The following is a 27720-nucleotide window of genomic DNA, read 5'->3' as shown; positions in this document are numbered from 1 at the left end:
TAATACCACATCTTATGTATGTATACCAGTATGTAGACATAAACATAAATCATTGTGTAAACCTATTATTTAGATGTAACACAACTGTTAATTTTGTCAATAAGTACTTATTCGATGCAATCAAACAACAATTTTATATTTTAAAAAAATTAAATTACATTTTATACAATACCAACTCTGAAGGAAAAATAGAAATCCTTAAAAAGGAAATATCACCTAATTTGTAGGACGGGAAAGAGCCCCTATTTATTTAAACTTATACTAATTTACTTATAAGTAACTTAGAAGTAAATTTTTAAGACAAATGACCGAGAATGAGTACTTATGGTGACAAATATGTTAATACATTATGATATTAGCATTGTGTAGAGCATTTAGAGCTGCTATGGCTCTTTCTATTTTAATCTTCAAAATATCTTTCTCTGTCTCATCGGCCTGAAAAAAAGAATAAAAAATTTATAAACAATGAACATAAGTTAAACTACAGCCAGAAAATCAAAGAAAAAGAGAATGTGTATATTATATTTTATTAGCCATTGATGAGCCGTCAAGTCCATATTTTCTGTATCATTTTGATAGTTCTGGACTGGTGCTTGTATCTCAGTTGCTCACGGGAGATCACTATGCCTCTTGGAGCCGTGCAATGAAGATTGTTCTTTCGGTAAAGAATAAACTTTCTTTTTCATTCATGGATCGATGAAAAAATCGGAAGATGCGGGTCCTGAATTGATTAATTCATGGAATCGAAACAATAATATGGTGATATCGTGGATACTTAATTCGGTATCGAAGGAAATCTCAGTAAGTGTCATCTATGCTACCACCGCATACGAGATTTGGAACGATCGCAAAGAGGGATTTCAGCAAAGCAATGGACCGAGGATCTTTCAACTCAAAAAAGATCTGATGAATCTAAATCAAAAGCAACATAAATGTGTATTTCACCAAATTGAAGACTATATGGGAAGAATTAAGCAAATTTCGACGCAATTGTGAATGTGAAAAATGTACGTGCGGTTGTGTTAAGGAGATGAACAAATATTATCAAATGGAGTATATCATGTAATTCCTTATGGGGCTAAACGATTCATTCTCTCAGGTCAGGGGTCAAATCTTGCTAATGGATCCGATGCCACCCGTTAATAAGGTATTTTTCACTAATTGCACAAGAGGAGAATCAAAGAAATTTGAGTACACAATCACTCAGAATTGATACAGCTGCATTTGCTATGAGATCTAGGAATACGAAACCAGTACCTAACTCTGGTTTTCGTAATGATGTTTCTAGGATGGGAAATAATGGAATTGCAAAGAAAAAGGAAAGACCTTATCGTACTCATTGCATATATCATGGACACTCAATTGATAAGTGTCATAAAGTTCATGGGATATCCACCAGGATACATGACAAAATCAAAGGAAAACTCACAAGGCTATTCTGTCCAAAATCCTGTGAAAGCCAATCATCAGGCGACTCAACAACCTAACATGGATGACTTCATGCAGAACCTGAACTCTAGTCTATATCAACAACTGATGACTATGTTATCCAATCATTTAGGATCAAGGTCGAGCATGGCTGTAAATGATCAGGACAAACCAACTACATCAGGAGCTGCAGGTATTTGTCATTCAATATCAGTTATCCCTACATTCACTACTAAAAAGATATGGATAGTAGACTTAGGGGCAACTAGGCATGTGTGTTGTACTGCTGATGCTTTTATAAACTTGAGAAATGTTGGAAATGCAAGTGTCACATTACCAAATCATACACGAATATGAGTGAGCCTATGTGGTGATGTCAAACTGAGTCCTAATCTGGTGCTTCTTGATGTCTTATATGTGCCCCAATACAAGTTCAATTTATTGTCAGTCAACGCATTAACTCTTTGAACACAACTTAATTGAAGTTTGTTCCGTGATCATTTCAACACTCAGGAGAATACCACCAAGAGGATGATTCGCAAGGGTGATAAAGTTCAAGGATTGTATGTACTTGACACCAGGAATTTTCATTCATTTCCGCATACTTTTGTTTGTCATGTTTCAGCTCACATTTGGCATAATAGACTTGGTCATCTATCTTTTAAAAGATTAGATGTCTTGAGAGATCAAGTAGGGTATGATATTTCACAATTGAATAAGCATCTTCCGCGTTATGTTTGTCCTATTTCCAAACAAAGAAGATTGTCATTCGAGTCTAATAACAAACTGTCCAGTAGACCATTTGATCTGTTACACTGATATATGGGGACCGTACCACATTCCTTCTCATTCAGGACATAAATATTTCTTAACATTGGTTGATGATTGCTCCAAATTTACTTGGATATATTTGTTATGCAAAAAATCTGATGCTGTGAATGTAATTCGTCGTTTTTTTAGCATTGTTGCTACACAGTTTAATGCTGCCATTAAGAGTTTCAGATCAGACAACGCACCTGAATTATCTTTTAGAGATTTTTTTGCTGATAAGGTGTTATTCCATCAATTCAGTTGTGTTTTTAGACCACAACAAAATTCCATTTTTGAATGCAAGCATCAACACCTACTGAATGTTGCTAGAGTTTTATTTTTTTCAATCCAGAATTCCTATACATTTTTGGTCAGAATGCTTGTTAACTGCAACTTACCTCATCAATAGAATCCCATCTCCCATCTTGCAGCATAAAACACCTTATGAAGTCCTCTATGGTATTCCTGATGATTATTCTGCGTGTATTTGGGTGCTTAGGATTTGCATCTACACTCACTGCACATAGAGACAAATTCCAACCCAGAGCCAAATTATGTGTGTTCTTGGGCTATCCATCAAGAATCAAAGGTTATAAGCTTGTAGATGTTGAATCCAAACAGATTTTCATATCCAGAGATGTAGTATTCCATGAGGAGATAATTTTCCTTCCATACTATTGTAGAAACTGACCAATTGCTAGACCCATTCCATGATCTGGTTTTACCATCAACCTCATTGGTTTCTCCTCATGACACCTACATCCAATCTGATCATGACCATCACAATTCTGATACTCAGGATAATGAACACGGTACCTTTCCTTTAGACACAATTCATTCCTTACCCCATCCAATTCTAGCCCAATTGATCAACCACAATCTGATAGACCTATAAATCATACCATTCGCCAATCCAAAAGAGTCTCTAAGCCTCCCAAATATCTCCTTGACTACCATTGTAATCTAATATCCCAAAATAACCATCACATTCCTCAGTCCTCAAATCACATTAATCACTTTGTGTCCTATAAACATCTATCTGGACCTTTCAAAAATCTGGTACTCAACATTTCATCTGACTTTGAGCCTCAATTTTTCCATCAAGCTACCAAGTTTCCTCATTGGCGTGATGCCATGAAATTGGAATTGAAAGTCATGGAGCTCAATCACACTTGGTCAATTGTGCCTTTACCCCCAGGAAAGCAATCAGTAGGATGTAGATGGATTTGCACAAACAAGTACAAATCAGATGGAACACTTGAAAGGCACAAAGCACGCCTTGTTGCAAAGGGTTACACGCAACAAGAAGGGTTAGATTACTTCGACACCTTCTCAACAGTAGCCAAGAATGTTACTGTCAAAATTTTACTCACTCTCGCAACTCATCATCAATGGCATTTGCTTCAACTAGATGTTAACAATGCATTCATAAACGGAGACTTGTTTGAGGAAGTTTACATGAACATTCCTTTGGACTATGAATTTCTTAGACTATCCAAACAGGGGGAGAAAATGATTTGTAATTGCACAAGTCCATCTATGGACTCAAACAAGCTTCAATACAGTGAAATTCTAAGTTCACTCATGTCCTAATTGGCATGACTTTCAACAGTCTAAGGAAGATTATTCTCTTTTCACTAAAGGAAATGGGGATAGTTTTGTGGCATTGCTAGTTTACGTAGATGACTTCGTGCTAATTGGTCCTAATATCCACATCATAAACTCATTGAAGGCATTTCTAAACAGCCAGTTCAAGCTCAAGGATTTGGGACACTTAAATATACTTCTTGGGGATTAAAATTGCCCGCTCATCATCCGGCATGTTATTTCACAAGACAGTACACAATACAGCTAATTGAAGATGCCAGTTACCTAGACTGCAAACTAGTAACTGATCCTATGGATTCAAAGTCAGGACTTAGCATTCATGATGGAGATATTCTGCCACACGCTTCTCACTACAGGGGTTAATTGGAAGACTCATATATTTGACTATATCACGACCTGACATTACATTTGCAGTACATAAATTAAGTCAATTCATGTCCCAGCCAAGGATACCACACCTTAAAGCTATTCATCATCTTCTACGGTATTTGAAAGGCAACCCTGGCCAAGGCACTTTCTTTCCATCACAGCTACACTCTGGTTTGAACATCAACATTTGAGCTTTTTCAGATGTTGATTGGGGATCGTGCATTGATACACGAAAGTCAACTACAGGGTTCTGCATTTTCATTGGCAATTCAATGGTGTCATGGAAATAAAAAACGCAACCAACCATATCTCGTTCATCAGCTGAAGCAGAATATAGACCTCTTGCCTCTACGTAAGTGAAATCACTTGGATTCATCAAGTGTTGAAAGATTTCTAGATTATTCCCACATTTCCAGCCACTATCTACCATGACAACCATGTAGTAATACAGATCACCACCAATCTAGTATTCCACGAATGAACAAAACACATAGAAATTGATTGTCACTTCGTTCACGACAAAATTAACGCTGGGGTCGTGAAACTTCTTCCAGTTCGCTCAAAGCACCAACTTCTAGATGCATTTACCAAGTCACTTCCTGCTTTAGTTCTTTATCCTTTGTTATCCAAGACGTGTGTAAAAGACGTGTTGACCTCGAAAATTGGACCCTCTACGTGGCCAACCGATAGCCACTCCACGTATTCCTCCCTGCGCACAATCAACGCACGGTCAGATGCACATGGCCGGTACCAGCGGGGGCGGCGACGGCCGTATACACTCCGACGATCAAGTTAGGCTCAGGTGATCGAAATAGTACCAAGGTTGTGCAAAATAATGGGGAGGAGAATATATATTTGCTTGCTATGGAGTGCTAAATAGGAAGAGTTGCATTACCTTTGCCTCTTGCCAAGCCTTGGGTATTTATAGGTGAGGAGAGTCTTTGGATGTGAGCCACGTGTATACATCTAAACGGTATGAGGCGTATACTCATAGGCGTCAATCAGCCGCGTATGTAGAGTGGGTGGGTAGTTACTTCTCCCGAGTTGAGTTGACATAAAGTTGATAGGTCACATCAACTAGCATCATAGAGACGTCAAATCACTTTAAACCTTAGAAGCAGAAAAGATCTTGATAAAGATCTCATTCTGAAATCGGCGACGAGTCCTTAGGCCGAGGTTCACGGGAATCATTTTGCCTCAGATTTAGGGGGATAGGGCGCTTCGGTCAGTTTTACAGAATTACCTATGCTTGGAACCACTTCGTATGAGCATTCCACACCTCGGATGATGTGGTGGTGGACTTTGAACCACTTCGTGTGAGCGTTCCACACCTCGGATGACGTGGTGGTGGACTTTCCGAAGTGTAACCACTTCGTATGAGAGTTTCATACCTCACCTGATGTAGGTTCAGTTAGGGGCGTAACAGTGGTCCCCCAAGTTCAGGTATGAATATTTATATCATGGGTGGACTTGTCTTTCCGACCAGGTATATGCGCCTCGGGATGGGGATCGTAAATTGTGAGAATTTAAGGATCGATTTTCTGTGTTCACCGAAGCGTTGATCATAGGCATATGCGCTAAATCTTCGCCACTGCGTAAGGGAAAAAATTTACGTGAGGTCGAGATGCTAACGAGCTGGACGTTGTTTGGGGGGATGGTAAATGCAGCAACCGAGGCGATGACCAATAGGGGACTTCACTTCAGGTGTGCCTAAACTTTGTAAAGGTGAGTGAGGATCTCATCTGCCACCGGTGCACTGACCCACAGGGGACGACGCGTTGGGAAATGGCTAAAACTTTGTAAAGGTTAGGAGAGAACGTAGCGACCGAGGCGATAACCCATAGGGGACTCCGCGTCAAGTGCGCCTAAACTTTGTAAAGTTGAGTGAGGAGCTCATCTGCCACCGGTGCGCTGACCCATAGGGGACGACGCGTTGGGAGATGGCCAAACTGTGTAAAGCTTAGGAGGGAACGCAGCGATCGAGGTGATGACCCACAGGGGACTCCGAATCAGGTGCACCTAAACTTTGTAAAGTTGAGTGAGGAGCTCATCTGCCACCGGTGCGCTGACCCACAGGAGACGACACGTTGGGAGATGGCCAAAACTTTGTAAAGCTTAGGAGGGATTAGGGAATGCAATGATCGAGGCGATGACCCATAGGGAACTTCGCGTCAGGCGCGCCTAAGCTTTGTAAAGTTGAGCGTGGAGATCGTTCCAAGGCGAGCGTGTATGACATTAAATGATTTGACAGCTATTGTGTATTTCCAAGGTGACAGTTGGGTGCAGCGCCCATTCTCCTAAAAGACTGTTGTGACTACTTATTGTTGACGGCTGGTGGTGATCAAGGCGACGCGTTATATGCGAGCGTGAGGGTCACGGCAAAATGTTAGGCGTAAATCAAATCTGGCGTTTCATTTCAACCGCCTAGATTGATGATGCGACGGACAGCCTAGATTGATTGCATTTGAATTCAACGGTAGGGATTAGTTAGAGCGCTCTATAAAAGGCGGACTTGAGCATTTTTTGGAGTTTTTACTCTTGCAAAAATAGAAAATCCCATTTCTCTCAATTCTCTTTGCGATTTTGGCGTTCTTCAAGCGTTTTCGGCGAGAACTTTGATTTTTCGACGACCACACACCACTTTTTGACCATTTCCAGCTAGGGAACACTCAAACTCGTAAGTTTTAGTAACTATTTTAAGATTTTTCCTTTCTGAAAATGGCTTTCGAAGGTAGTGCTAGTTCGGGGAGGGGGCTGGAGTTAGTACGGATGGACGCCCCTTGTGGCGACCTCCTCCCAAGTAGCCAAGGCAATACTTGGGGGGGAGAATATTTGGAAGAGACTGGATAGCCCAGTAGATACCTTTGTGTATTGGGGGGCGTCGGATTACCCCTCCAAGCTAAAGGAGGCCGACCTGAAAAGACTTAGGACCGAATATAGGATACCTGACAGCATAGACCTGATCCTACCCGAGCCTGACGAGAGGGCCTACTACCCAAGGGCAGGGTGTGTAGCGATAAGCGAGGCGATCCTTAGGGCTGGCCTTAGGCTTTCAATTCACCCATTTTTCCGAATGGTGCTTAGGTCTTATGGCTTGGCATCGACCCAACTGAATCCGAACTCTTAGAGCCAGATGGTGGGCTCTTGGATGTTATGGAAAGAGGCGTCACTAGGAGTGGAGATGCCATTTTCAGTTTTTCAAACCCTCTATATTTCGAAAGCAACAGCCAGGGGGGAGGGGCTGGTATTACCTGGCCTCTTGGAGTTCCCACACTCCATTCATGCTCGATCTGTCGAGCTCCATCAAGGAGTGGAAGAGATCGTGGTGCTGGGCTGCCGGGAGATGGGACACAATGGAAGGGACCCCCTAGCACCTCTTACGGTCCTCACGAAGTACTCGGCACTTAGTGAGTATTGTAGCTGTATTTCTTTTTTATTCTCTTCGGTTCAGATTATAACTAACACTCGTATTCATTTTTTGAAGGCACCCTTCCTCGGTGCGAGCTGTCCTCAGACGATTTCGAGATCATTTGCGTGATCTATTGGCTACCTCCAAAGAAGAGGTCGTTCCATCGACTGATCAGAAAGAACCTCCACTTTGTAACGCACGACCTGATGGCCTCACAAGGTAATGTCTCGAAGCGAATACCTTTGAATATTTTTGAGTCGTTTACACTTGTACTAATTTATTTGTTTCTTGCAGATAATTTCAATAAGAAGATGCCTCTCCGGCCTGACTTTAAAACAATACAGAAGATGATGGCCAAGGCGAGGTCCTTGAAGACCTCCTCCTCCTTTTACAAGAAGCAGATGGAAGACTTAGTGGATGCCAGCAAGAGGCTCCCACCTCCGACGGAGGAGGAGGTGCCTGAGGATCCAGAGGCTAATCTGCTTCGGAAGGGCAAGAAACCTGATGTCCCTTCGAAGCGGCCAACGGTGGCGAGGCTACCCCTGTTCTGAGACTAACCACAATTCCTACCGGGATGGCCATTTCGGAGAGAACGTCCGCGCCATCAGAGGCTCCACCTGCCCCGGTCAAGGCGCCAGTTGCTACCGTCCCTCTCGCCTAGGTGCCGGGGCAGCCTAAGAAGAAAAGAGCCCGTCCCTCAAAGGATATGGACTTCTTGGGCTCAAACTCCGAGGAGCCAATTAAAGAAGTACTGGAGGCTCTCCCCCCAGAAACGGCTGCAGTGGCGGTGGTCCACAATAAGTATTGGACTGAAGAATGGAGAGACCACACCGCCTCTCGCACAGTCGAGAACCTGGTGGTGGCCAATAATGCATGTGTGGCCCGGGCTCTGAGTACCAGCATCCAGCTCGAGGGTTTGGTGAAGGACCTCAACGTCAAGACGAAGGACCTCGCCAAGCGCCTCGAGGAGGCTATGCAGTATGGGGACAAGGTGAGGGAGGCCCAGGCCAAGGCTGCGGAGGAAGAGAAAAGGAGGACGGAGGCTAAGGCCCAGCTGGCGGCTACTGCTGGAGACATAGAACGGCTGAAGAAGGAGCTCTATGAAGTGGAGTGCCAGTGGCTGCCATGACCCGAAGAGTAGATCATGCCAACGAGCACCACCGGCTCGCCACGGAAGCTCTGGAGGCCTCAAAGAGAAAGCTGAGCTGAGGCAGAGGACGGAGGCCCAGTTTGAGGAAATTACCTCGTTGAAGGAGGACCTCAAGTCAGTAGGGGAAGTGGCTGTTCAGAATTTCATTGACCACTTCAAGGAACATCCCCTGTACGACGACTTTGCAAATTTTTGGGCCTCTTGGAATGCCCAAGGCATATTGGGTTGGCTGAAAGAGGTCCATCCTACTTTGGAATCTCCTCTTTAGAGGCAGAGTTCAAGGGATGTACTGGAGACTAGCCTGATAGGCTGGCAGAGGACACTGCAGCTCCCGAGGCTGGCGAGACAGAGGCTGGCGGGGGGAGCCTTCCGTAGAATAGGGCTTATTTTGTAATGGCTTCTGCCTTTTGCAAATTTGAAGTGAATGAAATGAAAGAAAAAAAATTTACCAAGTGTTATTGCTTCTACTTTCTTATCGTATTGATCTGTTTACGCATATATGAATGACAAACTTTTAAGACTATGCGCCTCTTAACAATTAGAAGATCAGACCACTTAAATAACCAAGCGTCTCTTAAAAATAATCAGATCGGATTACTTAAGTAATAATACTGAGGGACTAAGGTAACAATTTGATAACCAATGTGACAAAGAACTGAAGTACTAATACTTGAAAAAGTTACATTATCCATTACCAAGGCATTTTCAGCGCTCAGTAAGATAGGCAAATTACAAATGAGATCGGATCGAGACACACACTTATTAGACAACATCGAGATCAGATCGAAACAAAAACTCATCACTGATAATATTTCCTTAAGTGTTCGATGTTCCATTGATGAGGCAGTGTTTTCCCTGCCATGTCTCCAATTTCGAAAGTACCAGGTCGGGATTCTCTGCGGATGCGGTAAGGACCCTCCCAGTTCGGTCCAAACACTCTTGACCTGGTTGGCTTTGATGATTGGAAGACCCTTCTGAGGACGAGGTCTCCCAGGCGAAGAGTTCGGTTTCTGACCTTGGAGTTAGAATAGCGGTTCATCTTCCTATGATACTTTGCCAAATTCACCTGGGAGGTATCCCTCATTTCTTCAAGGAGGTGGAGTTCGTTCACCCGGGCCTCGTCGTTACTGATCTCGTTGAAGTGTATTTGGCGGTGTGATGGGAGCCCCACCTCGACCGGGCTCATGGCCTCGACCCCGTAGGTCATTGAGAATGGTGTTTTCCCAATTGCAGTTCAGCTTGTGATTCGGATTGCCCAGAGGACGTGGGGAAGTTCATCGACCCAAGCCCCCTTTGATGTGTCAAGCTTCCTTTTCAGGGTATGCTTGATGGTTTTGTTTACTGCCTCAACTTGTCCATTCACTTGCGGGTGATGAGGCGTTGAGAAATCCTTTTTTATCCCAAGTTCGTCGCACAGTTCTCGCATTTTTCGATTGTCGAACTGTCTCCCATTATCGGACACTAAGGAATGGGGAATGTTGAACCTGCAAATGATATTCTTCCAGACGAATTTTGTAGTATTTGCCTCGATAATCTTCGCAAGAGGTTCAGCCTCGACCCACTTGCTGAAGTAGTCAATGGCAACAATGGCGAAGGTCGCGGTTCCTCTTCCTTTAGGGAGTGGACCAATGAAGTCGATGCCCTACTTGATGAATGGCCAGGGGCTGGTTACCACAGAGAGGTTCTGAGAAGGCTGCCTTTGAATGTTCGAGAAGTGCTGGCACTTGTCACATTTCTGGACAAACTGGCAAGCATCCCTTTTCAGGGTCGGCCAGAAGTAGCCTTGACAGAGAACCTTGTGAGCCAGGGCCGTTCCTCCGGAGTGATTTTCGCAGATTCCCTCATGGATTTCCCTAAGTATATATGTGGCCTCTTCGCCTCCCACACATCAGAGAAGTGGTGAGGCGAAGCCTCTTTTGTAGAGCATATCCTCTTTCAGGACAAAGTGCGCAGCCCTTCTCCTCAACTTCCTTGCCTCACTTCTGGAAGTAGGTAGTGTCTGATCCTTTAGATAGTCGATGATGGGCTGCATCCATAATGGGGTGCCTTCTATCCGAAGTACCTCTTCTCCTCCAGAAATGGAGGGCTTCGCCAAGTGTTCAATAGAGACAACTTTTAATAACTTAGAATCTTTGCTGCTGACCAATTTTGAGAGGGCGTCTGCATGTGTATTCTCTATGCGTGGGACTTGAATCAGTTCAAACCTTTCAAACTGGGAGACTAGGTCCAAAACCAATTTCAAGTATACGACCATGCTACTGTCTTTGGCCGCGAAGCTTCCACTGACCTGATTCACTATCAGCTGAGAATCACTGCTGGCTACGAGCTTTCTGACCTGCATCTCTCTTGCCAATCTAAGGCCCACTAGAAGGGCTTCGTATTCGACAGCGTTATTCGAGGCTTTGAAGTCAAACCTTACTGTGCAATTTAGCTTGTGACCCTCTGGGCTTTCCAAGACTATTCCTGCCCCGGAGCCTACTTCTCCTGAGGATCCATCTACAAATAGTTTTCAGGTTGGGGGCTCGGCTAGTTCCATTATTATCTCCATTTTCGGGGTTTTGGCAAACTCAACCACAAAATCTTTAAAGGCCTGGCCCTTGATGGCATATCGAGGTCGGAACGGTATATCGAACTCGTTGAGCTCGATTGCCCATTTTAGCAGACGTCCTGATGCGTCTGTTCTCTACACCTGCTTCAACGGGAAATTGGTAAGAACGTTGATAGAGTGGGTTTGGAAGTATGGCATCAGTTTCCTTGAGGCTGTGATGAGGGCAAGTGCTAATTTCTCCTTGTCTGGGTACTGTGTTTCAGCTGGGAGGAGTGCTTTGCTGATGTAATACACTGGCAACTGTCATTCATTTTCTTCTCTGACTAGAACAACGCTGATCGCCACGTCCGATACTGCCAAATACAGCAGCAGAGACTCTTCTGGTCGAGGTTTTGACAAAAGGGGTGCCTCTCTGAGGTGCTTTTTCAGCGCCTCCTGGAAGGCTTCTTCGGACTCAGAAGTCCATTGGAACTTCTTTCCTTGTTTAGGCACCTTGAAGAAGGGTAAGTTTTTATCGGTGGCCCTGGAGATGAAGCGACTGAGTGCAGCTATTCGACCATTGAGGCTTTGGACCTCCTTCGATTTCTGAGATGACCTCATTTCCAGCAAGGCCGTTATCTTTACTGGATTGGCTTCAATTCCTCTTTGTTAACAATATATCCCAAGAACTGACCCGAAGCTACCCCAAAGGTGCACTTGAGGGGATTAAACTTCATCTTATATTTTCTAAGTATTTGAAAGGTTTGGTCGAGGTGACTTACGTGTTCGCTTACCTGGAGGCTTTTGACTAGCATGTCGTCCACGTAGACATCCATGGTTCTGCCAATGAGTTCGGCGAACATCACGTTGACCAGCCTTTGATATGTGGCTTCAACATTTTTCAATCCGAAGGGCATGACTTTGTAGCAGTTGAGTCCTCTGTCTGTGATGAATGACGTAGCTTCCTCGTCAGGTCGGAACATGGGTATCTGATTGTACCCCGACTACGCATCCATGAAGCTCAATAGTTCATGTCCAGCAGTGGAATCCACAAGCTGGTCTACTCTTGAAAGTGGGAAGCTATCTTTAGGGCACACCTTATTCAAGTTGGTAAAGTCTACGCACACTCTCCACTTCCCGCTGGGCTTTTTCACCAGGATTGGGTTGGATATCCACTTCGGGTAGATGGATTCCCTTATGAAACCACTACTGCTAAGCTTGTCTACTTCGTCTTTGAGAGCTTCGTACCTTTCTAGGTTGAGGGCACGTCTTTTCTGTCGATGAGGGGCATAGGAGGAGTTGATGTTAAGATAGTGGCAACTGATCCTTGGATCTATCCCCACCATGTCTTCATGCTTCCAAGCGAAGACATCCAAGTTTCTTTTCAGAAAGCTTACCATCTCCTCTTTCGCTTCAGGGGCAGTGCCTTCCATATTCGCAAGACCTGACTAGGGTCCTCTAGGTTGATGGAGAAAGTCTCTAATTCTTCCATTGGGATTTCATTTAGTTCAGAGTCAATTATCCGGGGATCTAACACATCAAGAAGGTGTCCTTGTTCAAGAGCCTCTTCCATGTTGACGTCTTCCTTCTGTTCGGAGGTATGCCCTTGTTCAGCGGCGTCGAGCATTTCCACGTCCATACTGGCTTCATTGGCAACTTCAGTTATGATCACGTTAACAGTTCGGGGTTCCAACTTTCTCAAAAAGTTCAAGTAACATGCCCTGGAACCCATCTGGTCGCCTCGGACCGTAGCAATCCCATATTCAGTTGGGAATTTCACACACAAGTAGTGGATGGATGTGACGGCCCAAAGATCTTTTAAAGCGGGTCTGCCCAATACTCCATGATAGGCCGACCTGTGGTCTACAACTAAGAATTCCATGAAGTGTTGGGCCACTAGGGACGCTGAACCTATTTCGACGAGCAAAGTGATCCGCCCTCGTGGGACGATGATGTCTCCAGTAAATCTAAATAGTGGGTCGGTCATGGAGATCAACCCATGTTCAATTTGCATTTTGTCGAAGGTGGAGCCGAACGATATGTTCACCAAACTTCCATTGTTGACGAGCATGCGTTCGAGTCCGTTTCTAGCCACTACGGCCCTTACAACCAATGCGTCACAATGGGGATGGTGAACTCCTTCTTTACCTTCCTGGGAGAAAGTGATTAGTGCCATCTTATTGGTTGCCTATGACTCGTTGACAATGTGGGTAATCATTAGCGGGTCCTTTGCTTCCCTTGTGTAATTCCTTTGGGCATTCCTGGTGTTGTCACCGATGTGAGGTCCCCCAATGATTGTGTCGTCTCCCTGATGACTTGGCTCCCAGAGAATGGGGCCTGGTCTCTCTGTCTAGACTGTCCTCGATCTCTTGATTCCCTTCTCCGGGGTAATTGCTCTCTATGCCCTCTCTCCCCCCTGTTCGGGGAGGTGGATCCGCGAGGATATTCGCTCCTGCTGGAAGGATGTGGGTTGCCTCAATCTGAATGTCGATTAGCGTCTCGACATTCGCTAATGTCATGCCCATAGAGTTGATGGAAAGTGCAGAATCTTGCCCCTTCCAAGGGCCTGTTTGATCACTTCTTCTTCTTATTATTATTATCAGATCTTCCGGATGGTCTTGCTTCGCCAGGAGCATTCTCATATGCCAATATCGGCACGACATCCAATGTGGCGGAGGCCAGTGCCTGTCCGAAGGTGGGAGCTACTATATGACCTGCTTGAGTCCACTGCTGAGTGATGAGGTGCGCTGCGGGTCCTCGACCTACCTGCCTCTGAGGCGGAAGAAGTCCTTGCGCAGCACAGTTTCAATGATCAATCATTTCCTCACCGATGATTTCCACTCTCATCATTTCCACTAGTTCGTCATAGGTGGCAGGATTCTTGCTGCGTACGTCTTTCCAGAACAAATTGTTCATGTTGAGGCCGTCTTTCAGAGTTGAAATGGCTTCCCTGTCAGTAACCTGTTCTCAGTATGTGATTTCGTCTGTAAACCTGGCGAGATAGCTTTTCAGCGTCTCTCTAGGGGCCTGCCTCATATCTTGCAGGCGTTGCACTGGAGCCTCTCTTTCCCTGTGTGAGAGGTATTGGTTTAAGAATGTCTTCTTCAAATCTGGCTAACTCCTAATGCTCAGAGGAGGAAGTCTGCTATACCACATTTCAGCAGCTCCGGCGAGGGTTAAGTGGAAGGCTCTGCATTTCAAAGCAGGCAAGGCTCATCTGTGTCATGTATTTGGTGAGGTGCTTCTCCGGATCCCCCTTTCCTTCATACTTGGGGATCTTAAGGGGCATGAAGTTCGCCGGCATCGGGAAGCTTCAGATCTCCCTTGAAAAAGGGGGTTATCATCATCGTCATCGATCTCATAAGATCGACAGGGCCCATCTGACCCTTCATCATCTTGAATATCCTGGGCAGGTGGAGGTGCTTCTCCTCGGCTTCCCCAATCGACTAGGTTCCTTCTATCCCTTCTATTTCTAGGAGGAGGTGCCTGTTCTTGTTCCTGGTCTTTCCGAACTGATCTTTACACTGAGCGGACCCTATTACTAGGGTCCTGCCCTATTCGATCGAAGACGTTTACTGATCTTTGTTCCTCATATTCTTGAGGGAAATTGTCCCCTAGTTGTGGTTCCGCTGGCTGGCTTCCCTACATATAGGATGTGGCTTTCGCGCCCACTTCTCTTTCGAGGGGGCGTTCTCTGTGCTGGCTCATATGGCCTCGGGAACGAGATACAGGGGCTTCCTGCACTGAGTAAGATCCTTGGGACATTTGATAGCCCTGATGACCTTGGGCTTGCATGAGAAGTTCATGCATTGCCATATTCTGAGCTGCGATGTCTCTCATGCCCGCCGTTATTTGAGTCATCCTTTCAGTGAGTATGGCTGTTCTTGCACCTCGGCGACGCCGGTGATGGGGTTTCTGGTGAGTGACATTGTTATGGAGCACCTCTTCTTCAGAGGCCTCTCTCATGGGATTGTCTTCTTCATGGCTGGAACTCATTCTATCTTCTTTTTCAAGGGTGATAAGAATTTAGGATATAACTCGGCTTTGTTCATTTTTAAGAACGTGCCCTTTTCAGGGTAAGTTGCCAGTTTTTCGGTGTTTTCTCCGGTGAAGAATGTAGAACTTTGAACGGGAAGATTTCTCATAGATGGCGTCAATCTGTTGACCTCGAAAATTGGACCCTCTACGTGGCCAACCGATAGCCACTCCACATATTCCTCCCTGTGCACAATCAATGTACGGTCAGATGCACACGGTCGGGACCAGGGGGGGTGGCGGCGGTCGTATACACTCCGACGGTCAAGTTAGGCTCAGGTGATCGGAGTAATACCAAGGTTGTGCAAAATAGTGGGGAGGATAATATATATTTGCTTGCTATGAAGTGCTAAATAGGAAGAGTTTCATTACCTTTGCCTCTTGCCAAGCCTTGGGTATTTATCTGTAAGGAGAGCCTTTGGATGTGAGACACGTGTATACATTTGAACGGTATGAGGCATCTGCTCATAGGCGTCAATCAGCCGCGTATGTAGAGTGGGTGGGTAGTTACTTCTCCCGAGTTGAGTTGACATAAAGTTGATAGGTCACATCAACTAGCCTTGTGGAAAGGTCAAATCACTTTAAACCTTAGAGGCAGAAAAGATCTTGACAAAGATCTCATTCTGAAATCGGCGGCGGGTCCTCAGGCCGAGGTCCGCAGGAATCATTTCGCCTCAGATTTAGGGGGATAGGGCGCTTCGGTCAGTTTTGCAGAATTACCTATGCTTGGAACCACTTCGTATGAGCGTTCCACACCTCAGATGACGTGGTGGTGGACTTTGAACCACTTCGTATGAGCGTTTCACACCTCGGATGACGTGGTGGTGGACTTTCCGAAGTTTAACCACTTCGTATGAGAGTTCCATACCTCGCCTGATGTGGGTTCATTTAGGGGCATAACAAGACGTATAGAGCACATCTTGAGGGGGAGTATTAGAACCGTTGTATAATTTGTATAGATTTGCATGTAGTTAGCTTGTTAGTTTGTTAGTTATGCTAGCTAGATGTTAGATGTGCTAGCTATATGTTAGTTCAATTAGTTGGTGTTTAGCGCCTACTTATGCCATGTAACATGATCATTTTGAGATGATTCTGAATGAATGAGATTGAAGGTTTTCATTTCACTTTATTCTAATATATTGTTCAAAACATTCTCTAAATCCGTTTGTTCAAATGTATGGTGGTTCGTGAAGTAACGTGAGTGTACAACACTAGATAATAATAAAGAAGAAATCCTATTTATTTCATTTTTGAATCTTACCTACAGCTTTGATCATTTCTTTTTCCTGTCATAGATAAGCAACGAAAAAAAAAGGCCAAGGAAAGGAACAAGTTTTCAAGAAATCCAAACGTATCACCACCTCCACAACACATAGTTACGATCAACTAATCAATATTCAAAGAAGGTAGAAGTTGTGTAATGTGTAGAGTTGAGGAAGATTCATGTGTGACTGTATGTTGTGAGAGAGAGAGATGAATGACCTGAACAAATACAGTCTTCAAAACCCTATCAGAGAAAGCAGCGATGTTCGCACTGATGATTTTGAGGTTCAAAGATTCAAATATCTCACATAGCTTTACCATTGTATTTGTTCTCTTGCTACATGTGAGGCAAATTACGACTGTCTTCTCTCCCATTCTGGATACTCTCAACTAATTATAAATGGTAATAATTTCATCAACTAACCAAATAAATAAACAAATCAATTAATTAATCCTGATTAAGAAATAATATTAGTCCACCTCAAGAACTTCAATCGGAGATGATCTTGATCCTTCAGAATCGTAGAAGCTTTCATTTGTCAATCTCTTTGGGTTTGAAGAAAAAGTTTCGTCATGATCGAACTCAGAAATTGTACTTTTTGATGATGTTTCTGCAGATTCCAAGTCTGATATTTCTGCTTGAATTTTCCTCTCTTCTTCTTGCAACTTTTGAATATAATCAATGGCATCTTCGACTATCGATTCTTTATGCATCTGATTTTTTGAAGAAACAAGTTATATTGATCACGCCAACTCAATCAAACTACATATGTATATTCCTTCTAACAACTTAAGTTCTCAAATGAAGTGGTTCAACATATATCACATCAAAGAGAAAACTTGAGTTCAAGTTTCGTCGCCGCCCATTAAAATAGAGTTGTGCATACATAAATCTTGCTTACACTTGAGGGACATCTTGAAGGCAATATATACGTGTAATCTTCTCTAACAATTTATGATTAATTTTTCAAATAGTTAATTCAACACAAATATTCTCTAATCATTCTTTTTGTTTTTCTGGTGGAATAAGTAAAGAATGGAACATATATTTGTTATACCTTTGTAATATTGGGAACTACTGATCTTAGTGCATAGAGCTTTTCATTGACTTTCTTTCTTCTATTCCTCTCTGAAACAATGTTTCTGTTGGCCATCAATGATGACTGTGTTCCATCTTGAGAGCTTGAATCATGTGTAGGAATTTCTTCATCCAAATTACTGTTAAGATCAAATCAATCTCATTAAAGTATATATTCCACAGAAACGAACACAGGACACAGAGCGCGAACGAATTCGTGTTTGGGTTCAGGATTAAACGGAACACATGAAAACAAACATGAATGAATGTGTCAAGAGAAAATATTACCCTTGAAGATCTTCAGCTTGGAAGAACGTATTCGTTTCCCAACAGTGTGTGTATTCATCACTAATGTTCTCCATAAAGAGATGCTTTCTTGGGATGAAGATGAATAATGTGTGCAACGTGTTTGGTTTTATAGAAGGGGAATATGTGAATAATGCGTAAGCAAACAGTGAACATGACATTCCTGTTCGTGAAGTGCGTGGAATCCACCATGTGTTAATCATGTCTCAAATTTTCAACTTTCTTGATGTGGGCCGGGTAATGTTTAAGCATCTTTTATTGTACGAATTCATGCTTACGTCATTAGTTTGATATTGACGTGATAAATTAAGATATCATCGTCTTACTGAAAAGTCAACAAACTGAATACGGAACTTTAAAAAAAAAAAAAAAAAAAGCCGAAATTTTTTTTAAAAATAATAATAATAAATTAAGAGTTCGTTGGGATAGAAAAAAATAGCGAGATTATTTTCTCAAACTATGAATTTGGATTTAGATCCCTGACAGGCACTTAATTTTTCAGAGCGGAGTACGTATTCGAATTTAACAAAAGGTTTATATTATGGATCAAAAAATTATTTAAATTTGGAGCAACCAAATCATATTTTAACTCAACTAAACCAATCAAATTGTCTATTTAAAGCCATTTACATACCGGTTTAAACCATTGGAGGACGGATAAATCGCAAAACCTCTCATACATGCATACTCGAATTAATGTGATGACTACATCTTGATCATTGTCTTAAACTATCGAAACTCTTAAAATGGTGTGTAATGCTTAGTATTCTTGGTCTAATCACTATGTCACTCAAACTATGTCGCATCTTCAAAGGTTGTGAGAGCTAAATTTAAGATTTAAAATAAGTACTCCTAGAGAGTCTCAATAGTTGTAAATTTTTATTACATAGTTCACGAGTAATGAGTGTAATATTGTAAAAGGTTGTGACTCCTGAATGAATAGCCATCCAAGGTTATACATTTGGCTTCCCTCTTTGACCATGTTCTAGTCACATCAATTTCAGAAAACTTCTCCCAATTTTTTTTTCAAATTTTTTTCTTAATTATATTCCATCTCAAGAAAAATTGCACAAAGATTAACTAGTGTTGGTTGTTTTCTCATCATATATTAAATACTATCTTTGGAAAATAGTGTTGATTGTTACTATTAGAGGATAAGTTAAAATAAAACTCTTAATAAAGTTCACTATAGAGTACAAGTATCTGTAAAAGTAACAAAATATGTGAACTTTGACGTGGTGCCGCCTCATTAGAAAATTAGAGTTTTCTCTCTTTAAATACTAACTTTGGATAGTATTAATGTGATGACTACATCTTGATCATCGTCTTAAACTATCAAAACTCCAAAAATGTAGTGTGTAATGCTTAGTTCTTATCCTTGGCCTAATCACTATATATGTCGCATCTTCAAAAGTTGTGACAACTAAATTTAAGCTTTAAAATAAATACAGAGAGGTCAATAGTTGTATCTTTTTATTAGATGGACTGTTCTTGTTGAACAACCCCCTGGTTGTGTCCCCTTATTAGGGAGGCGCCTGCGCCACAAGACCCCCTGGACAACTAGGGGTTATTCAAGAGGATTATTTCTTATTACATGGTTCATATGAGTGATGAGTGTGATATTGTAAAGGATTGTGACCCCTGAACGAACGGCCATCCAAGGTTATACATTTGGCTTCCCTCTTTCGACCATATGCTAGTCACACCAATTTCAAAAAATTTCTCCCAAATTTTTATTCAAAATTTTTTCTTATATTCCATCTCAAGAAAAGTTTAATTTTTCTAATTAAGAAATTTAATTTACGATTATTATTGTCATTTAATAAATTGCTCGAATCCATCATCACTACTAGATGGAAATATATTTGTCTCAAGACAAGAACATGAAACGTTCAACTTAGATAAATGAAAGTTTTACTTTATTTATGGTTCACTCGTTATTTTGCATATGTAATTACGTCTGGTGATCTCATTATGGTGGATGGATTGCTATTTGCATGTTTTTTTAACATTAGTCTCCTCTATATATTTCGGCAACCGATTGAGTCAGCCTGTCTACACTTCAAACTCAATAATTTTCTTAGGTTCTGGACCACCTACCTCATTAGGCAATGGAATATATATCCATCAAGGTCCAATATTTGAAATATAGTGAAACAAAACGTTTATATATATATAAAAAAAAAAAAAAAGGTTAAACCCTAATCTTAAGGATCCCCCACCACCCCTGCCCTGGAGTATCGTGAGGGAGGTAAATCGCAGGTTATGCCTTCAAGAGTGTAGGGTGGAAGGCTGCTTGTACACTTGCACTTACCCAAGAGCCAAATCCATATTTCAGGATTCGAACCCTTGACGCAGCAGCCTCAAGCAAAACTGGATTTCTCCACCCTTCTCTTTTCCCACTTGGAGATGTGCCCTGGGGGCAACAAAACGTTTATATATATATGTGTATGTGTGTGTGTGTGTGTTTTCTTGAAATTTTGGGCACTTGTTTTGCACATGTTTTATTTTGAGAGCAATTGACTTAATTAATTGCGTCATTCTAATAACCTTTGTCTTAAACATTAAAAATTTTGAGTAAACATATGAAAAACTTTCTCAAGATTCTTATTCATCCACTTGAAATTTATAAATAGTTTAAAATTAAAATCATATGTATTTCAATAATTTGATAGCTTTAATGCGTAGAAATGTTTTTTCCACCTTAAATCCATCCATTATTGGGGGAAAACTTTTTCCAAGATGGGGTTCGCTCTTGAGAGGTGACCCTTATTTTGTGTATCATATAAAGATTGAAGTACATATTATTACATATTTTTAAATTTTAATATATTAAAAAGTTTCAAGATATCAAAGTAAAATTAAATTTAATGGACGATTTTATCCCAATTATTTTTAGAATATATAATAGTACCTTTTTAATTTTTGTTTAATTGGTTGACACGTAAGGATTAATTGAACTATGACATCCACATTAATTATCCTTCCATGAACTTTGAATAAGAAGATGGATGTAAAAGTTAGATATGATTCAAGTACACATACTAAATGTATTAGTGTGGTACATATATAGACATTAACTAGCATGTTTCTACAATTAAAGTAAGTTGACACATAACTTTTCTCTACCTTTTAAACATCTATTTTTCAAAAAATTACTTTTCATAAAATCTACATCAAGTAGGCCAAGAAAATGGAATAATGTAAATAATTTTTCCATAAATTAGAAGAATGTCTAAAAACACCTATAAAAAACTCGGGACTCCTAAATTAGTGGCGGAGTCAACACTTGGTAAAAGGGTGGGGCCATGCATGCTAGCTCCGTCGGAATTTTCAATAGCCATCAAGCGCCACGCCAGTCACGTTGTTGCAAAGGCCGAATAGTGGAAAATGACTGAAAATGCCAATTGGGGTTTGTTTTTTTGTTTTTTTTTTATAAGTTTCGGCCCTTTTGCCTGGGCTACTAAAATCAGGCCCAATCCATAGATGTTTTATCTTTCATTACCCAATACCTACAACAAATGGTCCAAATCACGTAATTGTAAAAGGCAAACCATGATTTGTGATTCAAGAATTTATGTTTAGGAAATTAGGATAAGTGAAAAAAATTAATGGAGAATATTTGGGGCTCAATTCAACCATGTGTTCTATATCTTTAAATCAATTTTACTTGAAAAATAAATTGGGGCATTTTGTAGATTATGGATCGATTTTTTCGATTGAAACGAAAGTTCATATTTAGTTCGTCTAGTTCTAGTGGTGCATCTAATTCTATCACTATTTCTGACTCAATTAAAGTCTCAGGCACAAAAAATAACAACCGCTAATCTTCAAGTCAAGGCAAATAGGAAAATTCTTTTTTTCAAATTCTTAGCAAATTCATATTTTAATTAAGCCCCTATTTGGTTCCCATTAAATTTCGTTACATTACATCTCATTTTTCTCTCTCTTATTTTCAACTACACAATCTTTTTTAGCCACTCATTTTTCAAAAAAATATTATTCCACCCATTTTCATTTATAGAAAATGGGGGCCAAATGGGAGCTAAGATAATATACATAAGTGCGGTGGTTAAAATTTTATTCTCCATGATATATAGATATATTATATATATATATATATATATATATATATTATGATTTCATTCAATGCCTTAAGACTCCAAGAATGATTTTATATTAAATTCTTCGAGATAAACCATCGTGTTCAATTATGTTAAATCCTTCGGGATGTGAAAATTCTAAAGAAACTTAAGCCATCCGTTGTCCCGATCAGTAGTTCTAAATCTATGAATGCTGGGTATGAATTTTTCATTTATATTTATGTTATGTTAAATATAAATGTACACATCTTACTGAGTGTTCATTTAAATACTTACTCTTACAAATTTTCAGATTATAACGGGTCGTGCTGGATGTGTGGAATATTGAACGAGCAGATGCTTATGGATTTCCTAGTAAAAAATGATTTTTAAGTACATTCATGACTAGACTTTCATTTAACATTTTCATGTTTAGTATTTGCACATTTATTTTGTAGCTTTAATATTAATATTCATTTAAATTGATGTTGAATGAATTTAATTAAATTTAAATGTGGGTTGGCTACTCTTTTAAATTCATCGGATCGAATTATCAAATTTTCTTTAAAGTTTCAAAAGTAAATTTTATTTCCACAAAAATAAGAAATTTGGTAACACTTCTTTTCTTTTCTTTTCTTTTTTTAAATTGAAAAAAAAAAATGGGCCACTACAAAACACACTCTAAATCTATACTTGGCTCGTATTTATAAATTATTTTTTATTCATGTGTTTCGAAGTATTCTCAAATACTTTTCATTTTTATATTTATTTCCTTATAATTTAATCATGTTCAAGGCAGACTTGAATACTATTCATTTATTAACTATTCATTTTATTAATTTATAATTTAGCCATTGTTTGATTCTCATTATTTTCAAATTGTATAATTAGCAAAAAAACATTCCTATTGTTTGCATTCATTGTTAAAATAGACCCTATCGTTTCAAATTTGACATTTGTACCCTCATTTCAAGCCTTTCTTATGAAAGTGGTCCTTTCCATCATGTTCCGTTAATTCTATCGTTAAATAAATGCATGAAATTCATTCACATTTTTTGAAAAGGGTAAATTAGTCAAGTCGCTATATATTTTTCCCCTCTAAAAGTTTTTGGTGAATATCATCCTTATGGTTTGATATAATTTACAAGTTTATTCTCCATCTCAAAATGTTGTCGACAAATATAATGCCTAACCCTTTAACCATTCAGCACAAATAACCATTGAGAAGCTATGTAGTAAAAGTTCTCAATATTAACTTGCTAAAATAGATACAAAATACCAAAATACCATACAAGTCACTATATATTTTGGTCTTACAGTTTTTTATTTTTTAATCCAAGGAAATAGGATAAGAGGTCAAAATTGTATTTGAAACAAAAAATAGCTTTTCCAACGACCGCAACCGCCATCATGGAGTGGGCTGTATAAAATAAAATAAATAAATATCCAAATTTGCATACATATCCAGATGGAAAAGTACAAAATAAATTAACATGACCAAAAAGGGAACTTCAAATGATCTAATATATGTTGTGATCGTTGTTTGGGTAGCAAGCCTCATCATGGAGTGGGTTGTGGGGTAAAATCGATTTATGAAAACCACTATCCACTTCAAAAATTGAAAATAAAACTTATCAGCATCGATATTGCAATTGTCGGTGTCGGGATGGCAGAGGGAAGGTGGTAGTGAAATGGGTTCAAAGGGATGTTTCTTCCTTTTGGAAGATTTTGGAAAAGTGAGGTTTGGTGTGGTTTATTCAATTTGGGAATTTTGTTGGCCATGGTATAACTCTATGCAAACTACAAGAACTTTTCCCCTCAAAAAATATATTAACTTGACTAATTTACCCTTTCCAAATAATGTGAGTGCATTTCATGCATTTATTTAACGGTGAAATTAATGGAACGTGACAGAAAGGACCAATTTCGCAAGAAAAGTTTGAAATAAGAGTGCAAATGTCAAATTTAAAACGATAGGTTTAGCAATGAATGTAAACGATATGGACGTTTTTTTGCTAATTACTCTTTTCAAAATATATTTTTATCTCTCTTATTTTTTTAATTACATATATACTTTAATTTTTAAAAAAATTCTTAATTTTTAACCATAATTTTTTATTAATCTATTATTTCAAAATGTATTTTTAGCAAAAAAAAGCTCAAGGAGGCGATTAATTTGTTTATACTTTATAGAGTCTTTCCGAAGGCAAGTCACCATCCATTTAATTTGCCTCAAAGGAACGTTTGGTTGCAGGCACACATATTGAACATAACGTCCCACAGCCCAAATTTTAAAAGGGTAGTTCCTTGGACGAGAAAAGTAAAAAGAAAGCTACGAGGCGAATGGCGACGGAGGTGGACAGCGGCGGTGGCGGAACCATATCCGAACTGTATTCCAGCTCGAAGAGGCTGTTGCTGAAGACCAGAGATGCATTGGAGAGACTGGAGCGTCTCGAATACACGTCATCTTCTTCCTCTTCTTCATTTTCATCATCCAATGCCTTCGTTTCGGGTGCTTCAGATGACCAGTCCACTGCAATTAGACGAGATATTATTCAGATCCAGTCCCTCTGCTCTGACATGGATCGCCTATGGCGTTCAATCGCCGCCAGGTCCCAACGAGATCTCTGGAAAAGGTACGTTTGTCGTTTTATCATATTTTGAGCTCTGGTAGTATGACTTGATTGGAATTTTTGACTGCGTTGATGAGTACGAGGTCTCAATTTGATTTTTTTATTTTTTTTTGGAAATTCTGTTATTTCTGTGTGGCTGTTTGTTTTTCATTTGATTGATTAGGGTTTCAAAATGTTGGGAAAATTTTTAAAGCAGCGTAATCTACAATGTTAAAGGGTTTAAATCGAAATTATGTTGTTCAACAGAAAATGCACATAATCTGATCGCTAACCCAACGTGTTCTATGCAATATGTATTTTTTTGTATGTATGTACTCTGGTTGTATGACTCAATTGGAATTTTGATTGCATCGATAAGTATGGATATAGGTCTTAATTTGATTCTGTGACTCTTCATTTTATTTGTTTGATTATGATTTCGAATTCTTGGGAAAGGTGTTAAGGAACCAAGCTGAAATTATGATGTTTAATTAGAAACTTTGAGGATTGACTTTGTTTCCCATGATACCATCAAGATGCTTAAATGTATGTACTCTACTTATATGACTCGATAGGAATTTTTTTTGATTGCATTGGTAAGTATTAATTTTAAGTTGACTATAGTTTCAAAGTTTTGGGAAAGGGTTAGAGAATCGAATGATCCTTAATGTTACACGTGTTAAATTGAAAATACATGTAGTTTTTATTTTATAAACAAATATGATCCTGTTTGAAAATTTTGAAAATTGACTTTGTTTGCTGCTGATATTTTCAAGGTGGTTGGAAAGAATGCAAAGTGGATTAAAAAAACTTCGTACAAATTCAATTTAGGATGACTGCAATTTTGTGGGTCATATGTATGAATTAGTAAGTTTTAATGTATTTGCATATTGAGAGAAGGGTGGATTTTCCATGGGAATATCCAAGCCATTATGTGCTTGCAAATTCCATGCAAGACCGGCAGTTATTTGGTATTTTCTTTGTGCAGTGCCAATGCCTGGATACATGAGGGCGGAGGTAGAAACGAATTACTATGCGGGTGTGACTTAATAAACATGATTCACGAGTATTGGATACTTAACATTTAGAAAAACACAGTCAAACCCACTTGGTTTGTTGGTGAGTGCTTACCTCGTGATAAAGAGAATCATTTGTAAGTTGGCATGTTCCACATTGACTACTAGCTTCTTCACATTCATATCATAATGATACAAAGTTTTTCATTAGTGAGAGAGAGAGATGTCCCCCACTTGATAGTGCTACTTTTATGTCATATTCAATATTATGAATTTCTGGTTAACATTTTTTTTTTTTTTTTTCCAAATGAGAGAAATGTCCTTTCTGTTTAACAAGGAAGATTAAAATTAGACAGTTATTTTGTCCTTTATCTTTTGATGAAAGAGATTGGTGTTAATGCATAATTCTTTTTTTTGTCGTGCAGAAAAGTGGAACAAGTGGCTGAGGAAGCCGACTCACTGAAAGCAAGTCTGGATAAATATGTTTTGAGGCATCAGAAGCGGACGCAAGAAGCCCAAGAGAGGGCAGAACTACTCGGAAGAGCTGTATGAATTCTTTCTGTCTGAATTGCTGAATTGTCCATGTTGCTCTTCTTAGATTACACAACTTATCTGTTTAAGGATTTTACTTTTATGTTTTAGAATGGGGAATCCTCTCATGTTTTGAGAATATTTGATGAGGAAGCCCAAGCAATGCAGTCAGTTCGTAGCTCGTCCAGAATGCTAGAAGAAACTTATGCGACTGGTGTGGCCATTCTTTCAAAGTATAGTGAACAAAGGGATCGCTTGAAGGTATTCTTTTAAAGCACCTACCACATGGAAACATACAGATTTATCATGCATGCAGGCCTAAATGCTTGTGCATATAGGTATACACAAAATAGAGTATCAAAACACATGCATAATTGGAAGTCTTTGGATTTGATTGTTAGATGTTACTGGCACACACCTTTATAAGAATGACATTTGCGGTCTAAGAATTATGCAACTTTGTTGAAGATCTGTGGACAAAGTAAACCGTAATAGTTGAATATATACATTTTAAGAACTCGATGCGAATGATTATACTGATATGATTTAAAACTTTCTTGTGTATGCGTGTGATTTATTGATCACTATGATAAGTAATATTATAAAAGAGTTGAATATTACATATCAATGCGGTAGGGCAAACGCTACAGGAAAAATTCATTGGAATTAGTTAGCGGTCATACTAACTTGATAGGAGATACTAGGGGTGTAAGCGGTCCGATTTTACAGGTTTTTGACAGATTTTCAAACCAAACTGTTTAAAACGGTTTGAGAAAAACTCAAATCTAAATCTAGCAGTTTGGTCTAGTTTTAAACCGCCGGTTTCGCCATAGAATTTTTTGCCTGTCTACTTTTATATCATTAATTCATTGAATTTAATATATATTTATATCTCACTAGTAATAAATCTAAAACAAACTAAGCCCTTATTTGAACCAAATTTTTGGGACAAAAAAATGAAATTTTGGACCGTTATTCCACAAGTCCAGCCGCCTTTGTTAACCTGCTATTTCATGTGTGGGGCCCAACCTCTTCACCAATAGTCAATTTTCTCATTATGATGATATGAAAAATATGGCTCAAATAGGAGCTAAATATATTTATTATAAATTTAAATATCAACTAAATCAAAGTGAAATCACAATAAACTAAAACATAGTTTTTTTTTTTTTTTTAAATTTTTATTTACCTTTTTTAGGCTAATGACGATACAATAACGTTACAATACAAGTTTACTAAATTAGATATAAGGTCCAAAAAATATAATAATGTCCAACAGGACCTCGTGATCATCATATCTGAGAAAATAGATACTAATTAAACAAAGAAAATAACCAACCACAATAATAAAGCAATTTTTTATAATATCTAAACATAACAATTACACAAATTTACGTTTGTATGATGTTACGAAACACATTTAATTTCAGATTCTTACCTTAGTTTGCTCCAAAAAATTATTGATCTGAAACTTTATTTGTAGCAAATATTATCAC

At 39.7% G+C, this 27720-nt stretch overlaps 2 protein-coding genes across 2 annotated transcripts; one reads left to right on the top strand and one right to left on the bottom strand.

Annotated features, from left to right (window-relative positions):
* Nucleotides 1–115: 115 nt before the first annotated feature.
* On the bottom strand, nucleotides 116–18145 carry LOC111373519 (transcription factor bHLH35-like). Its single transcript, XM_022996059.1, has 5 exons — nucleotides 17966–18145; nucleotides 17658–17817; nucleotides 17080–17313; nucleotides 16819–16989; nucleotides 116–435 (listed from the first exon to the last, which is right to left on the bottom strand). Exons 1-5 carry the CDS (start codon nucleotides 18142–18144, stop codon nucleotides 340–342), a joined length of 840 nt encoding a protein of 279 aa, XP_022851827.1. The 5' UTR covers nucleotide 18145; the 3' UTR covers nucleotides 116–339.
* A 6143-nt stretch (nucleotides 18146–24288) lies between these two features.
* Nucleotides 24289–26776, top strand: LOC111373518 (membrin-11-like). The gene is made up of 3 exons (XM_022996058.1): nucleotides 24289–24701; nucleotides 26119–26239; nucleotides 26336–26776. Exons 1-3 carry the CDS (start codon nucleotides 24409–24411, stop codon nucleotides 26495–26497), a joined length of 576 nt encoding a protein of 191 aa, XP_022851826.1. The 5' UTR covers nucleotides 24289–24408; the 3' UTR covers nucleotides 26498–26776.
* Nucleotides 26777–27720: the final 944 nt, after the last annotated feature.

Source organism: Olea europaea, unplaced genomic scaffold, assembly GCF_002742605.1.
Source record: "Olea europaea var. sylvestris unplaced genomic scaffold, O_europaea_v1 scaffold1137, whole genome shotgun sequence".
Taxonomy (NCBI): domain Eukaryota; kingdom Viridiplantae; phylum Streptophyta; class Magnoliopsida; order Lamiales; family Oleaceae; genus Olea; species Olea europaea.
Note: the sequence above shows the minus strand (reverse complement) of the source record. Positions and strands in the feature narration are given on the sequence as shown.

Bases quoted from the DNA above. Each gene is read 5' to 3' on its own strand.
- LOC111373519 (XM_022996059.1), bottom strand. From the start codon at position 18,144: ATGTCATGTTCACTGTTTGCTTACGCATTATTCACATATTCCCCTTCT. The intron at 17,818-17,965 runs GTAATATTTTCT...TGATCTTAACAG, and splicing joins CAAGCTGAAGATCTTCAAGG to TAATTTGGATGAAGAAATTC. The intron at 436-16,818 runs GTCATTCATCTC...TCTTTTTTTCAG, and splicing joins TGAAGACTGTATTTGTTCAG to GCCGATGAGACAGAGAAAGA.
- LOC111373518 (XM_022996058.1), top strand. From the start codon at position 24,409: ATGGCGACGGAGGTGGACAGCGGCGGTGGCGGAACCATATCCGAACTG. The intron at 24,702-26,118 runs GTACGTTTGTCG...TTTGTCGTGCAG, and splicing joins CAACGAGATCTCTGGAAAAG to AAAAGTGGAACAAGTGGCTG. The intron at 26,240-26,335 runs GTATGAATTCTT...TTTATGTTTTAG, and splicing joins CAGAACTACTCGGAAGAGCT to AATGGGGAATCCTCTCATGT.